Source organism: Aquarana catesbeiana, linkage group LG03, assembly GCF_042186555.1.
Source record: "Aquarana catesbeiana isolate 2022-GZ linkage group LG03, ASM4218655v1, whole genome shotgun sequence".
NCBI lineage: Eukaryota > Metazoa > Chordata > Amphibia > Anura > Ranidae > Aquarana > Aquarana catesbeiana.
The window spans coordinates 534480794-534497879 of NC_133326.1; the positions used below are offsets into that span (position 1 = coordinate 534480794).

The 17086-nt window shown below is 47.3% G+C and overlaps 1 protein-coding gene across 5 annotated transcripts in view; it reads left to right on the forward strand.

The window, feature by feature from the left end:
* Positions 1-738: 738 nt before the first annotated feature.
* Positions 739-17086, forward strand: part of DERA (deoxyribose-phosphate aldolase) — a 38803-nt gene continuing 22455 nt past the window's right edge. The window contains exons 1-5 of one of the 5 annotated variants that reach the window (XM_073621355.1): positions 739-876; positions 7427-7524; positions 7644-7791; positions 10400-10477; positions 16747-16842. In XM_073621355.1, the coding sequence (XP_073477456.1) occupies positions 843-876; positions 7427-7524; positions 7644-7791; positions 10400-10477; positions 16747-16842 (454 nt within the window). In that variant the 5' untranslated portion in view covers positions 739-842. The other 4 variants (XM_073621353.1, XM_073621358.1, XM_073621357.1 and 1 more) reach the window with 4 other exon arrangements.

Here is a 17086-nt window from a genome sequence, read left to right on the forward strand (position 1 = left end):
GGTCTCTGATAAAAAAAACAAAAAAAACATATATAATGTTTGGGGATTCTGAGTAATTTTTTAGCAAAAAAAAAAAATAATGATTTTTACATGTAGGAGCGAAGTGGCAGAATTGGCCTGGGTGGGTAGTGGTTAAAAAAAGAGAACAAATATAGTCCCCAGCACCACATTATTAGAAAGCAGCTCTGGCTGCAGTATTCCCCTCCTCTCAGGTTGCATGACATCCAGCATTACTCAACCCATTTCTTGTGATCCTGGGGTGTCCATGCCCCGCCCCCCACCCACAGAAAGAATAAAGTCATGACATTATGTGGCACTGCTCTCTGAAGCATTGGGGTGCCAGAGGAAGTAAAGGATCTGTGACATCACAGGACTGAAGACCCCTGGAGAAAGGTCAGATAGGGGGCTGCTGATAAGCAGTCTGGTTTGTTATCACCAGGTGGCCTCACTCCTGATCAAATCATTACCCCCAAACCAACATGTAGCTGGGGACAGCAGCTTCCATCTGAGGCTTCTCATACAGGTGTTGTTCCCTGGGGTTTGACAGCACTGACCTCAGATGTCAATTATGTAAAGAAAGGCTACATGTCAGTGCTGAGCAGACAGCTGACAGTTGTGTATCTCCTGTCACCTCTGTTCTTTATACATTGTATCTCCTGGTCAGGTCACGTGTCACCTCCTGTCTCATGGCTCGTAGTCAGTGAGAGTCATATGTTTCCGTACAGAGCTCAGGAGGATGGGGCTGCAGGGCCCGGATTGGAAGAAGTCGGTCACGTGAGCATTCACGGCTCTGATTGGTTGGAGAAGGGGCGGCTCTCTGTGGGCTTACTTTTATCGGCATCATGTCAGGAGGCAGGAACCCGGGTACAGAGTTAGGTATGTACCATTTAGGGGGCACAGAACTGGGCATATACCATTCTGGGGGTGGAGATAGAGCTAGGTATGTACTACTATGAAGGAGGAGGGTGCACACAAGTAGCAGAATGTGGCACAGAGCTAGGTATGTACCAACATGGAAGGGGGTGTTTGCTGAGCTGAGTATGTACCATTCTGGGGCAGTGTGTACCTTAAAGGTGTGGAGGGGGCACAGATTGGATATGTACTAATATTTATAAGGAGGGGGCACAGTGCTGTGTATGTACCATGAAGGGGAAGGCACAGAGCTCTGTATATATACCATTCTGGGTGAGTAGGGGGGGGCAGCTCTGTGTATATACCATTCTAGGGGAGGAGGGGGGGGGCAGCTCTGTGTATATACCATTCTAGGGGAGGAGGGGGGGACAGCTCTGTGTATATACCATTCTAGGGGAGGAGGGGGGGACAGCTCTGTGTATATACCATTCTAGGGGAGGAGGGGGGGGCAGCTCTATGTATATACCGTTCTGGGGGAGAAGGGGGGGGGAACGGCTCTGTGTGTATATACCATTCTGGGGGGGAGGGGGGGGGCAGCTCTGTGTATATGCCATTCCGGGGGAGGAGGGGGGGACAGCTCTGTGTATATACCATTTTGGGGGAGGAGGAGGGGGGGGGGACAGCTCTGTGTATATACCATTCTAGGGGAGGAGGACAGCTCTGTGTATATACCATTCTATGGGAGGAGGGGGGGGGGGCAGCTCTGTGTATATACCATTCTGGGTCAGGAGGAGGAGGGGGGGGGCAGCTCTGTGTATATACCATTCTGGGTCAGGAGGAGGGGGGGACAGCTCTGTGTATATACCATTCTGGGTCAGGAGGAGGGGGGGGACAGCTCTGTGTATATACCATTCTGGGTCAGGAGAAGGGGGGGGGGGGACGACAGCTCTGTGTATATACCATTCTGGGTCAGGAGAAGGGGGGGGGGGGGACAGCTCTGTGTATATACCATTCTGGGTCAGGAGGAGGGGGGGGGACAGCTCTGTGTATATACCATTCTGGGTCAGGAGGAGGGGGGGGGGACAGCTCTGTGTATATACCATTCTGGGTCAGGAGGAGGGGGGGGGGACAGCTCTGTGTATATACCATTCTGGGTCAGGAGGAGGGGGGGGGACAGCTCTGTGTATATACCATTCTGGGTCAGGAGGAGGGGGGGGGGGACAGCTCTGTGTATATACCATTCTGGGTCAGGAGGAGGGGGGGGGGGGACAGCTCTGTGTATATACCATTCTGGGTCAGGAGGAGGGGGGGGGGACAGCTCTGTGTATATACCATTCTGGGTCAGGAGGAGGGGGGGGGGGGACAGCTCTGTGTATATACCATTCTGGGTCAGGAGGAGGGGGGGGGGACAGCTCTGTGTATATACCATTCTGGGTCAGGAGGAGGGGGGGGGGACAGCTCTGTGTATATACCATTCTGGGTCAGGAGGAGGGGGGGACAGCTCTGTGTATATACCATTCTGGGGGAGGGGGGGGGGCAGCTCTGTATATATACCATTCTAGGCGAGGAGGGGGGGGGGGGGACAGCTCTGTGTATATACCATTCTGGGGGAGGACGGGGGGGGGGACAGCTCTGTGTATATACCATTCTGGGGGAGGAGGGGGGGGGGACAGCTCTGTGTATATACCATTCTAGGGGGGGACAGCTCTGTGTATATACCATTCTAGGGGGGGACAGCTCTGTGTATATACCATTCTAGGGGGGGACAGCTCTGTGTATATACCATTCTAGGGGGGGACAGCTCTGTGTATATACCATTCTAGGGGGGGACAGCTCTGTGTATATACCATTCTAGGAGGGGGCAGCTCTGTGTATATACCATTCTAGGGGAGGAGGGGGGGGGGCAGCTCTATGTATATACCGTTCTGGGGGAGAAGGGGGGGGAAACGGCTCTCTGTGTATATACCATTCTGGGTCAGGAGGAGGGGGGGACAGCTCTGTGTATATACCATTCTGGGGGAGGAGGGGGGGGGGGGCTCTGTGTATATACCATTCTAGGCGAGGAGGGGGGGGAGGGGACAGCTCTGTGTATATACCATTCTGGGGGAGGAGGGGGGGGACAGCTCTGTGTATATACCATTCTGGGGGAGGAGGGGGGGGGGGGACAGCTCTGTGTATATACCATTCTAGGCGAGGAGGGGGGGGAGGGGACAGCTCTGTGTATATACCATTCTGGGGGAGGAGGGGGGGGGGACAGCTCTGTGTATATACCATTCTGGGGGAGGAGGGGGGGGGGGGGGACAGCTCTGTGTATATACCATTCTGGGGGAGGAGGGGGGGGGGACAGCTCTGTGTATATACCATTCTGGGGGAGGAGGGGGGGGGGGGGACAGCTCTGTGTATATACCATTCTGGGGGAGGAGGGGGGGGGGGACAGCTCTGTGTATATACCATTCTGGGTCAGGAGGAGGGGGGGGGGACAGCTCTGTGTATATACCATTCTGGGGGAGGAGGGGGGGGGGGACAGCTCTGTGTATATACCATTCTGGGGGAGGAGGGGGGGGGGGAAACGGCTCTGTCTGTATATACCATTCTGGGGGGGGGGGACAGCTCTGTGTATATACCATTCTGGGGGAGGAGGGGGGTGGGACAGCTCTGTGTATATACCATTCTGGGGGAGGAGGGGGGTGGGACTGTTCTGGGGGAGAAGGGGGGGGGAAAACGGCTCTGTGTGTATATACCATTCTGGGGGGGGGGGGACAGCTCTGTGTATATACCATTCCAGGGGAGGAGGGGGGGACAGCTCTGTTTATATACCATTTTGGGGGAGGAGGAGGAGGGGGGGGGGACGGCTCTGTGTGTATATACCATTCTGGGGGGGGGGGGGGGACAGCTCTGTGTATATACCATTCCGGGGGAGGAGGGGGGGACAGCTCTGTTTATCTACCATTCTAGGGGAGGAGGACAGCTCTGTGTATATACCATTTTGGGGGAGGAGGAGGAGGGGGACAGCTCTGTGTATATACCATTCTAGGGGAGGAGGACAGCTCTGTGTATATACCATTCTGGGGGAGGAGGGGGGGGGGACAGCTCTGTGTATATACCATTCCGGGGGAGGGGGGGGGACAGCTCTGTGTATATACCATTCCGGAGGAGGGGGGGGGGACAGCTCTGTGTATATACCATTTTGGGGGGGGAGGAGGGGGGGGACAGCTCTGTGTATATACCATTTTGGGGGAGGAGGGGGGGGACAGCTCTGTGTATATACCATTTTGGGGGAGGAGGAGGGGGGGGGGGGAACAGCTCTGTGTATATACCATTTTGGGGGAGGAGGAGGGGGGGGCAGCTCTGTGTATATACCATTCTATGGGAGGAGGGTGGGGGGACAGCTCTGTGTATATACCATTCCGGGGGAGGGGGGGGGGGGGACAGCTCTGTGTATATACCATTCCGGAGGAGGGCGGGGGGGGGGACAGCTCTGTGTATATACCATTCCAGGGGAGGAACAGCTCTGTGTGTATACCATTCCAAGGGAGGAGGAGGGGGGGACAGCTCTGTGTATATACCATTCCGGAGGAGGGGGGCGAACAGCTCTGTATATACCATTCCGGTGGAGGAGGGGACACACCGCTAGGTATGTACCATTTTATGGAAGAAGGGGGATAGGGCACAGAGCTTGGTATGTACTCCTACAGAAGAGGAGGAAAGGGGCACAGAGCTGTATATGTACAAGTCTGGGGGAGAAGGGGGCACAGAACTGGGTATGTATCACTATGAAGAAGCTGGGGGTGTGACAAACTAGAAATGCAGAGAGAGAGCACACAGAGGCAAATCACCAGATGTGCAGGCACTAATTGGGGAGCGTGGGTAAATGGGGGTGGCAATAGGGCACAGCACATAGAGCTAGTCCACTGGACAAAAGTATGGCACCGCAAGGGTACACAGTCCATGGAGCAGTAATACGGTACAGTATGCATTAACAGTTCATAGGGTAGCAATATACGTCACAGTGCAGGGAGATAGTCCGCAGGGTGGCAAAGGGGAACTGATCCCCAGGGCAGTAATATGGCACAGCAAGGTTTAATAATTCAGAGTGGCAATATGGCACAGCACATATAAAAAGGTTCAAGGTCTCACACCGAGGATGCCCGAAAGTTCCAGGTAGCTGCCTGTGTGATAGAGGACTTGTCCAGGATGGTCCATGGAGGCAAGTTCCAGGCAGGTGTAAGCTGGTCCAGAAAGAGAGGGAGAGGAGCACTGGGTACCCTGGCCACAAATTTGGGCAGCGGGTACAGGCAGAGAGTTGACTGGGCAATGTGAGCTAGAGGCAGCTTCTGGAGGCCCATCTAAGGAGACTGGCAGAGAGAGATTGCCTACTGTTTGCCCCTTCCCATTACCTGAGCCAGGTTGCAATCTCCAACCCAGGCAACCTGATGCTTAGCATCAGATTACCTGGGCAATAGGCTCTGCCCCTTCCCATAAGGCCACATCAGGTGCATGGACAGGGGTGAGCGCTTTGTCTCCAGCAGGACACAGCGCATTAGGAAGAGTGCGCTATTCCTGCTAGACCCTGGTGCCTAGGGGAGGAAAGTCTGTGCCTGGCATGAGGAGATTCACACACAGGCCACAGCAGGGGATCTGATATCCTGGCACCTCGCACGCAGGAGGTGTGGAGTGGGGGGAACTGTGTGCGACATGCCAGGTGTTGGCTGCATGTGTCCCTGCACGTATGTGGTGTGCAGAGGTGGGAAACTAGGTATGCACTACTATGAAGGAAGAGAAAGGCACAGAGCTGGGTATGTACCATTCTGTGACAGGAGGAAGGATCAGAGCTACAGTAAGTATTTATCAAAATGGCGGAAGAGGGGGGGGGGACAGAGCTTTGTATGTCTTATTCTAAAGAAGGGGACACAGAGCTGGCTGTGTACCACAATGGGGGAGATGAGGGGCACAGATCGGGTATATATTGCATTGGGGGAGGAGGAGAGCACAGATCTGGGTATGTTTCGGGAGGTTAGGTTCAGAGTTGGGTATGTATCAATATAGTGAAAATCTTTTGTTCTGTATCAATATAGTGGACACAATGGGGAAAAGAACTGGATATGTATCACTATAAAGGAAGAAGCAGGCACAAAGCTCTGTATGTATCATTCTAAGGAAGGAGGGGGATGGGGAACAGATATAGGTATGTACCACTACAAAGGAGGGGGAAAAAGGCACAAATGTACCATTCTGGAAGGGGGAGACAGAGCTAGGTATATATCACTATGGAGGAGGAGAGGGTACAGAGCTGGGTATTTTGCAAAGGAGGAGCACAAAGCTGGGTAATGTCCTGAGATATCTGCAGGGTGGGCGGTTACTGGCTGCGTACTGGGATTATCTGCAGGGTGGCTGTGTAGTGGGATTATCTGCAGGGTGGCTGGTTACTGGCTGTGTACTGGGATTATCTGCAGGGTGGCCGGTTACTGGCTGCATACTGGGATTATTTGCAGGGTGGGCGGTTACTGGCTGTGTAGTGGGATTATCTGCAGGGTGGCTGGTTACTGGCTGTGTAGTGGGATTAAATGCAGGTAGGCTGGTCACTGGCTGTTTCTGGGATTATCTGCAGGGTGACCGGTCACTGGTTTGTACTAGAACTATCTGCAGGGTGAAAGGTCAGTGACTGTGTGGTTAAGTCATGGGGATTGTTTGCTCTCTCTTCCAGTAAATGGGCCTTGTGATCCACATTAGTTATCACGCTCTTTCTATTAGCAATGTGAACAATGTTTCTATTGACATCTCATTTTATTATAAATCCAGTTTTTGGCCTTATGTGTCAGTAATAATCTGCAATATTCAGATCAGATGTTATATAAATTTATGCCATTAGTATCCCATCAAAGTTCCTTTACTTCAAGTTTTTCCTTTTGTGAGGTCAGTGTGCAGTCTTGCTTCACGGTGTCCTATAAAATGTTTTGCAGATCTTTTTTGGTTAATAAATTCTAAGCTCGTTTGTGTCTTTTCCCTGCTGTTGTCTGTCATCGTCCTCATCTTTCCTTACAAATACGACATTGCTTGAATTTGTGCCCAGAACAAGGACAAGGACGTGCTGCTAAGGGGCTCATCGGTATACCTCTATCTCCGGGGACTGTGTGCTGAGGATGATGAAACACTTTAAGATTTGTATTCTGCTCCTTTTGTATCAAACTTCTAGCACAATGCCAGGCGTTGTCGATTGAAGTCAATCCAGGAGTGGCTTAGCATTCTGAATGAACTGCAGAATTTTGGGTCATTTCAGAAAATGCTAAAATAGACAGAAATCACCAGTTCACCATTATGCTGGAAAGGAAGGAAATTAATAGTTTAATTATTTTACTAAAGTCCCCCATACAGTGAGCACGTAGCACGGCCGGTGGGGTCTTCTGCCACTATCTGGTGTACAGATATTTCGGCTGAGCAATAAATGATTGAAAGTACCCTTGCTTACACAACTTCGCTGCTTTTCATTGTCCTAGATAAATCCTTTTATACAGATTTTGTAAATAGATTATTTCTAGAGATTCTTGAACCAAAAACATGTCCACCTTTCTTCCAGATCTTGGCTGGATCTCCAGAGTTCGGGTCAATCACCCTGCTGTCCTCCGCCGGGCAGAGCAGATTCAGACTCGTCGAACTGTAAAGAAGGACTGGCAGGTAAATTAACTGTAGTTGGCTGGGTCGTTGTAAAAATGTCAGTTGGCTGGGGTGCTCTGAGATGTTTAGCTACTTATTGGCTGGCATGTTGTGTGATTGTAATTGTGCTATTCCTGCAGGCCGCATGGCTGTTGAAGGCTGTGACCTGTATTGACCTCACCACTCTATCTGGAGATGACACACCGTCCAACATCCATAGGCTCTGCTTCAAGGCAAAACATCCAATCAGAGATGATCTTCTGCAAAGCATTAAGATGGAGGACTTTGGTATGTAGAGCAATATTATAATTCCTTTGATGTTTGGGCATGGAAAAGCTGGCTAACGCACTGCAAGTGTTTACCTCCTCCTGGGTTATGTGACCTTTTTCTGGGAGTAGTCATGCTTCCTGCACCCTAAAGTGTATGTAAAAGCAAAAAAAAAACTCTTTCTTTTTCCAATTTCATTTTGGATTAGGGATTAGACCCTCCGTCAGTTTTGACTATACAGTGATACCTCGGTTCACAAACTTAATTTGTGAAATGACTATGGTCGTGAACTGAGGCTAATTTTCCCATAGGGTTCAAGGTAAATCTGATTAATCCTCTCTGAACTTTTTTTTTTTTTAACCACAAAATAATGAAAGTACAGTACAGTATGAAGAGAGAAAACGCGAACCTTGCTTGTGATGACTTCTGGCATGGAGGAAGGCGGGTGGGAGGCAGTTATTGTTTGGAGGGAGAGTCCCCCTCCATAAGGACATTGGGGAGATCTCCTTCAGGGGTTTCCTCCCTTCTTTGTTTCTTAGTCGCAGGCTCAGTTTTGCTGAAAAATCTGTCCAATGTCGTTTATCTTTTCCTGCACTGCATAACCTTCCGGAAATGCGAGACCACGTTATCATTCATCGTTATGTTGGGGTGGTGCTTCTCAAAAAAATCGTGGCACTCATTCCATTTTTCCATAATGGATTTTATGACATCACTGATAACCTCCACCCTGTCTTCCTTTTCCTCAGTGGAATGCTCCTCAAAAAGCACCTGCTGCTGCTCGCTGTGGAGTTCAGAAAGTTCTTTCGTGGTCAGCTCCTCCTTATGTTCCTCAACAAGCTCCTCTACTTCTGCACTATCGATGTCCAGGCCCGTAGTCTTGCCCATGGACACAATCTGCTCCACTACCTCTGCAACAGACCCTTCAAAGTCTCGTTCAGTGACACATTCTGGCCACAGTTTCCTCCAGGCTGAGTTTAAGGTTTGGTTAGTGACCTCTTCCCAGGCTTTGTCAATGAGGTTAATGCAATGGAGAAAATTGAAATGTTTCTTCCACAATTCCTTCAGAGTCAAGGATGTCTCTTCAGTGACATTAAAACACCTAGTGAAGAGAGCTTTTGTGTACAGCTTCTTGAAGTTGCAGATAATTTGCTGGTCCATGGGCTGCAGAAGAGGTATCGTGTTGGGGGGGTGGGTAGGAACTTTATAAAGTCATACCCCGCGTCCATAAGGCTGGATGGTGTGCCAGGGCATTGTCCATCAGAAGAAGGCACCTTTCAGGCAGTTGTAAGATATTTTTTTACGGTGGGTGCAAACACCTCATGCAGCCATTCCATGAACAATTGCCTTGTGACCCAAGCTTTTGTATTGGCCCTCCACATGACAGGCAGTCTGGCCTTGTTCACATTCTGTTCCCTGTATGCACAAGGGGTCTGGGAATGGTACACCAGTAGTGGCTTAATCTTCAGATCGGCGCTTGCGTTTGCACACAGCAAAATGGTCAATCTGTCCTTCATGGGCTTGTGCCCTGGCAGTGCCTTTTTCCTCCTGCATTATATATAGGTTCTGTTCAGCATCTTTTTCCAGAAGAGCCCTGTTTCATCACAGTTGAACACTTGTTGAGCGATGTATCCTTCTGTCTTCATGAATTCTGCAAATTCTTTCTTTTAGGCTTCTGCACCGGCCTTGTCAGAACTTGAAGCCTCACCATGTCTTGTTACACTGTGGATGCCACTTCTCTTGCAGAATTTTTCAAACCACCCTCTACTGGCTTTCAATTCTTCACTTACTGCACTTTTAGAGGGGTTTGTTTGCAGTAAATCGCTGTGCAATTTCCTGGCTTTTTCACAGATCATAGCTTCACTAACGCTATCACCTGCCAGCTGTTTCTCCTTCATCCACACTAACAAAAGTTTTTTTCACCTCTTCCAGCACTTGTGTCCTCTGCTTGGTTAACATCGTTACTCCTTTTGCCACATCAACTTCTTTGATGGCAGCTTTTTACTTCAAAATAGTGAATTTACATGTGTGGAAAACAGTCCTGAGGATGTAATGCCAAATGATTTGCGACATCAGCATAACCCCCTTCCCGTGTCCTGGCCGTCAACATAACCCCCTACCCTTGTCCTGGCTCTCAACATACCCCCCTACCCTTGTCCTGACGTTCAACATACCCCCCTGCCCTTGTCCTGGCCCTCAGCATAACCCTCTACTCTTGTCCTAGCCTTCAACATAACCCTCTATCCCACTTATAACCCTAAACATTACTCCTTACCCTTGTATTAACCCTCAATTTAATCTCAACCACCTAGTGGCATGCTCTGCATTAAAGCAGTTAGACCTGTTCAAGGTCTATCTGTATCACCTACACCAGTTTTTATTTCACTCTGAAAAGTTCTGCACCTAATTGTCATAAATGTTGCGATTTCTTTGTTAATGTGGAATACTGCCGCAAATCTCTGCCAGACTGGACCTGGGTTAAGGAATGGGAACTTTCTGTCGGTAACCTGGCATGTAGCTCACAATCTTCTCTCTGCCTATGTACACTAAAGGAGCAGAGCCTGTATATAGGCAGAAAAGTAGTTTGTGTCCTTGCCCCTCCCACAACAGTGATTTTTTTTTTTTTTCCCAGCGGTGATTTGTGCCTCCGCCCATCCCAAAACGGTGACGTTTTCCTTCCGAAGTTTGTGCCTCCGCTGCTCCCACAATGGTGAGAGTTCCTCACAGTTGGATTCCATATTTGTTTGGTTATTATAGTGAAGGGTGACACAAACACTAAATTTTGTAATTGCAGTGGCAGGAAATTCTGTTGGAGAAAACTTACTGCTTGTGTCCCTGAGAGAAAAAACATTGGCATTTTGTTCAATATACCTGCAAGCATTTAAGTCTGAAATGTTGTTTTTGGGTATAGCTGACCCTTCACCCTGGTGGCAGGATACAGAATGTAACAGTGGGATATGGGCCCTGGATTGCCTGGAGGGGAATGGATCAAAGTATAATGGTGAATGTTTATACAGCGTGTATGACAGTCAGTTAACATTACACCCCCTCCCCTTTTTCTTTCTGGGAGCAGGGACTCCTCCTAACCTCTACCACAGTATGGAGGTTGCTCTGCCTGACTTGTGGCACATTTATGAATAGGGCTACACCTGACTTCTAGCACAGTATGAAGGGGGCTACACCTGATCTCTGGAACAGTGGGGAGAGAAGGGGGCTCTGCCTAACCTCCAACACAGTATGAATGGGGCTCTGCCTGACCTCTGGCATAGTATGAAGAGTATATAAATAAAAATGACAAGGAGCCTTGGCCCATATCTGGGGATATTCTAAATTAACAGTATAGTTACCGATTCAGCCGTCAACTGGTCGTCTAGCACAAGCAGCAAAAAAGGGGAACTAACTGGATCACCCAAGTAAGGTGTTGTATAAGGAGGACCAACCACGTTATACTAGTGTAGAAAAACTTTATTGAAAAGCAAGCCGAAATTGGCAAATTCTCTGGCCTGGGTGGCCATTACCCCCCCAAAAACACCCAAAATATTAAAAACAATGATGACAACGTTGTCACAAAATATGCAACAAAACAGGGTCCCACGCTCACACTCCTGCAGCACACAGACCTGCAGACATGCAGCCTTTTAGAACATGGGGCCTGTGTACACAAATGACAACGCTGAAATGGACAGCGTAGTCCCCTGTGTCCCCCAGCGTCTCAATGTACAACTCGGGGAATAAACCAAGCACTGTGCGCAGTTTTACCTGACTGACAATTAAACAACAAATGAAAAAATACGATATCAAATGCTAGAAATGATGGAACCATCAGCTTAAAGGTGTAACATTGAATCTATAGTCACACCCGAATGAGGGTCATTCATAAATGTACCTGTATAGGGCCATTTGAGTAAAGGTAGTCAATCAGTTCTGGCCCGCAGCCAGCCGGTACATGTGGGTGATAGTGTATCGTACTTCTAATGACTCCAGGTACAGACTCATTTGGTTGTGCAGTAGTTGCCATAAAATGGTTGGCTAATTTGTAACTATATTTGTAAAGTATGAGTGGCGTGACTGGATATAGCAAACTCAAACTGTTAGGTGATTGGGAATATCCCCTTAGGAGCATGCTGCCTGATGCTGCCACAGCTGGCCCCTGAGCAGCTGAAGCTCCGACCAAGCTCAGAGTTGAACAGTGGGGGATAACCATAACATACAGTCCCATTAGATGCTCAAAATACGATCTGTTGAACTCAGTGCGTCTGTCAAGTGTAGGGCTGCCCGAAGAGCGTGTCTCCTTGGGAAATAGAGATATGTGTCGCTAGCTCAAAGTGCATAAATGTGATAAAATAAATATAATCCAATTCTTCAAGTAAAGTGCATATGCGTAAAGAGCAAAATCACATAAATAAAGTGACTAAACATCCATTAAATTCATAAAAAGTGACATAAATAACAGTGAAATTCATGAAATATGACATCAAATAAATAGACATTTCAAATGAAGGTGAATAAATCCAAAAATAGTCTAAAAGTGCATCAAGATGAAAAAAAAATCACACATTTAGAAAAATGTTTTAAAAATCACATGAGATAAAAGTTGCATGCAATAACAAAAATCGTATAAAGTGCAAAAAAAGTGCAGAAACGCTATAAAAATAGCCACAAGTCAATCCAATTAATGTAATACAGTTCCGACGTGAACAAAGTGAGTCTTCATAAAACAGTTTGTGCAAAAAATAGATGAAAAAAGTGCAAGTGCAAACGATGATAGGTGACAGATTCCTCTTAATAACCATACTCCATGGTGCACCACACGTTACCCCCAGCCTCTCACCTCTATCAAAGACCCCTAGGGTCAAGTCGAGCCTGCAATCAGGAAGTGGATGAAACACTATCAATCGATCTGTCTCCTCCAGTCGTCACAGGTCTGGCAAATCTCCAATGGAAGGCCTCAAGTTTGACAAGTTGGGTAGAGGCATGCAATAGAAAGGAGTATCCCCATTGTGTAGTATTCAAAACAGGTTTATTCAAAACAACATAGGGAAGAGTCAGGTGTCATCACTTCCGGCCGCGGCCGAGACCGGGAGTACTGGGATCTGTGCTGTTCATTTTATGCTGTACATGTAAGTTACTATGTTGTTTTGAATAAACCTGTTTTGAATACTACACAATGGGGATACTCCTTTCTATTGCATGCCTCCACCCAACTTGCCGAACTTGAGGCCTTCCAATTCATTTGAATTGTCTATTTGATGTCATATTTCATGAATTTCACTGTTATTTATCCGATGTCACTTTTTATGACTTTAATGGATGTTTAGTCACTTTATTTATGTGATTTTGCTCTTTACGCATATGCACTTTACTTGAAGAATTGAATTATATTTATTTTATCGTATTTATGCACTTTAAGCTAGTGCCACATATCTCTATTTACCTTACTGTTTTTCTGTGTGGGAACACTGCTGTATGTGTGGCGGCTTCTTAGTCCTCTTTAGCTGCTTTGGCTCACCTTGGTTTTGCGCATTCGTGTTCTTCTCTGTGTCTCCTTGGGAGTCGTCTTCCTCCACTGTGATGCCAGTCAATATAGTCCTGTGTACAGAATTGCCTGTGCCCCTTTATGGTAGTTGGCCTCTTGGTTCAGGTCAAGCAGTTGGTGAATTCCCTTTAGGTGCATCATGCCGGGTGAGTCTGTGAGGGCACAGATGTGACGCCACCTAGATGATGGAATGCAGGGCCCTGTGACGCTGCCTACGTCAACGCATTTCGCACACGTGACGTGTGCTTCGTCAGTTATGTCCTGACTCCCATTAAGGAGACACTCTCTTCGGGCAGCCCTACACTTGATACATGCACTATGTTCAGCAGATCATGTTTTGCGCATCTATGTCATTATTATCCCCCATTGTTCAAGACCTGAGCTTGGTCAGAGCTGCCGGAGCTTCAGCTGCTTAGAGGTCAGCTGTGGCAGCCTCAGGCAGCGTGCTCCCAAGTGCATATTCCCAGTCACCTAAAAGTTTGAATTGCTATATCCAGTCACGGCCCACATACTTGGACAGTTACAAATCAGCAAAGGGTCACAACCATTTTATGGCAACTACTGCACAACCAAATGAGTCTGTGTGTACTTGGAGTCATTAGAAGTACGATACACTATCATCCACATGTACCGGCTGACTGCATGCAAGAACTGATTGGCTATCTTTGCTCATATGGCCCTATACTGGTACATTTATGGATGACCTTCATCCGGGTGTAACTATAGACTCAATGTTACACCTTTTTTTTTTTTTTTTTTAAGCGGTTGCTTCCATCATTTCTAGCATTTGGTATCTGGTTTTCTCATTTGCCGTTTATTCCTCAGTCAGGGGCAACTGTACACAGTGCTTGGTTTATTCCCTGAGCTGTACATCGAGACACTGGGGGGACACAGGGGACTACGCTGTCCATTTTGGCATTGTCATTCGACTACCCAGGCCCCTTGTGGGCATGTACTTTTCCTCTTTTATAGCTCTGCTAGTCATCAGTGAGGCTAGTGAATATGGTCTGTGTGCTGCATGAGTGAAGGGCCCTGTTTTGTTGCACGTTTTGTGACAACGTTGTCATCATCGTTTTATTTTAATATTTTTGGGGTGTTTTGGAGGGTAAAGATTTTGCCAATTTCGGCTTGTTTTTCTACATTTAGTATACTATGGTTGGTCCTCCTTATACAATCCCTTACTCGGGTGACCCAGTTGGTTCTTCTTCTCCCTTCTCCCTTCTCCTCCCAAAGAGGGCTGCACCTGACCTCTAGCACCATGGGAAGAGAAGGGGGCTTTATCTGACTCCTGGCATAGTACAAGGAGGGAGGTGGGGGTCTCTGTCTGGCCTCTGGCAGTATAGGGGGTTCGCCCGCCACCTAATCTCATAGTGTAAGGAGGAGTATTTATTATTAATCGGTGTTTGGAAAGATTGTCTCAGCTTCTCTCTGTTTCTCTAGTTGAAGTAGAGCTGCACGATTCTGGATAAAATGAGAATCACAATTTTTTTTGGCTTGGACTAAAGATAACGATTCTCTCACGATTCTGAAGAACTTTTTTATTTTAAAGCTTTACAACCCCTGAACATTAGGTTATAAAACAATCAAATTTAAAGAAATGTAATGAAAAATAATGTAATGTGTGAAGATTAAAGTGATTGTAATGTCTCATAGTGTACCCCCCCCATAAAAACATCAAACATGTCATACTTACGTGCTCTTTTGCAGTGGATTTGCACAGAGCATCCCGGATTCTCCTCTTCTCGGGTCCGTCTTCTGTGATCTTGGCCCCTCCCTCCTGTTCAGTGCCCCCACAGCAAGCAGCTTGCTATGGGGGCACCCGAGCTGAGTTACAGCTCCCTATCTCCATTCAGACACGGAGCCCTGCCCTCTCTCTCCCCTGATTGGCTAGCTGACTTTGGCAGCAGCCAATGACGCCGCTGTGTCTCAGCCAATTGACAGGGAGAATCTTGGATGGCTGAAACATTTCTGGACATCGCTGGACAGAGAGGGACCTCCGGTAAGTGTGAGGGGGGCTGCTGCACACAGAAGGCTTTTTATCTCAATGCATAGAATGCATTAGGATAAAAAGGCTTCTGCCTTTACAATTCATTTTTAAAGTGCGTAAATATATGTTAAAGGTGTAAACAATCTGAATGAACAAAGCAAAAAAGAAAATTAATTTTAATTATTAAAAGTTTATAAAATAGAAGTTTAAAAAAAAAAAAATCGGCAGGAAACAAATTAAATGGAGAAGGAGAATAGGGCGTTAATAAGGCTGATTTAGAATAAATTAAGGGTTAAAGGGTTAAACAGAGGAACAATTTAGTAAAAACCCCCCAAAAAAAAAAAAAAAAAACATTTTTTTAGTTGACGTGTTGCTTTTAACCGCTTGCTGACCAGCCACTGCATTTATACTGCGGCAGGTTGGCTCGGCTGCACAAATCGCCGTAGGTGTACGTCGGTCCCCTTAATGGCTATAGCAGGTGTGCCTTTGGCGTGTTGCTGGAGCTGATGCACGTGGCCGGTGGCCACGATGTCCACCGGCATCCCACGATCGCTCCACAGAGAGCCAGAACCGGGATCTGTCAATGTAAACAAACAGATCCCCATACTGTCAGGGGAGTAGAGAGAGATTGTCTGTTCCTAGTGATCAGGAACAGCGATCTCTCTACTCCATCAGTTCACTCCCCCCACAGTTAAAAACCCCTCCCTAGGGAACACTTAACCCCTTGATTGCTCCCTAGTGTTAACCCCTTCCCTGCCAATGTCCTTTATACAGTGATCAGTGGCTATTTTTAGCTCTGATCACTGTAATAATGTCACTGGTCCCGAAAAAGTGTCGTCCTCCCTGTCCGCCGCAATGTTGCAGTCCCGGTAAAAATTGCTGATCACCGCCATTACTAGTGTAAAAAAAAAAAAAATTATAATAAAAGTGCCATAAATATGTCCCCTATTTTGTAGATACTACAACTTTTGCGCAAACCAATCAATATATGCTTCTTGCAAAATTCATTTATTTTTTGTTTATAGCGCAAAAAATAAAAGTCACCGAGGTGATCAAATACCACCAAAAGAAAGCTCTATTTATGGGGCAAAAAAGGCATCCATTTTGTTTGGGAACAGCGTCGCAGCACCGCGCAATTGTTAAAGTGACGCAGTGCCGTATCGCAAAAAATGGCCTGCTCATTAAGGGGATAAATCCTTCCGGGGCCGAAGTGGTTAAACTGATTTCTATTTCAGACTGAAGTTCATCCCTTTTGATCTGTATATGAACAGAAAAATACAATGTTTCTTTTGATCTCTCAGCTGTGAGCCAGGGAAATCCTCTGCACTTGTTACATGAATTGTGTAAACGCTGGATTAGGATCTATGGGGGGGTTGAATGGAGATTGCAATCTTTTTAACGCTTAATCATGCAGCTCTGATTTACAGTAAGTGAAATGTGTGTCTTTTTTATGCAGGTGTGCACACGGGTGCTGTATGTGTCTATTCAGCCCGCGTGCTAGACACAGTGAAGGCACTGAAGGATGCAGGCTGTGATATACCGGTGGCATCAGGTAGGTACCATGTAACATTTTAGATCTGCGTGATCCAAGCATCAGCATGAATCCACCTTGCATTTACTTCTTAGTTATGGGTGGACTAAACTCTAAAGTATTCACCTCTCATGTGACAACCATGAGTGCTGATGTTTTCAGCATCTTTCTGGTACTGTACCCCTGCCAAAGCACAGTTGGTGTCCACACCAACATCTCAGTGCTGTAAGATCTCAGCTTGGTACTGGTAGTTTTAAAAATAAGG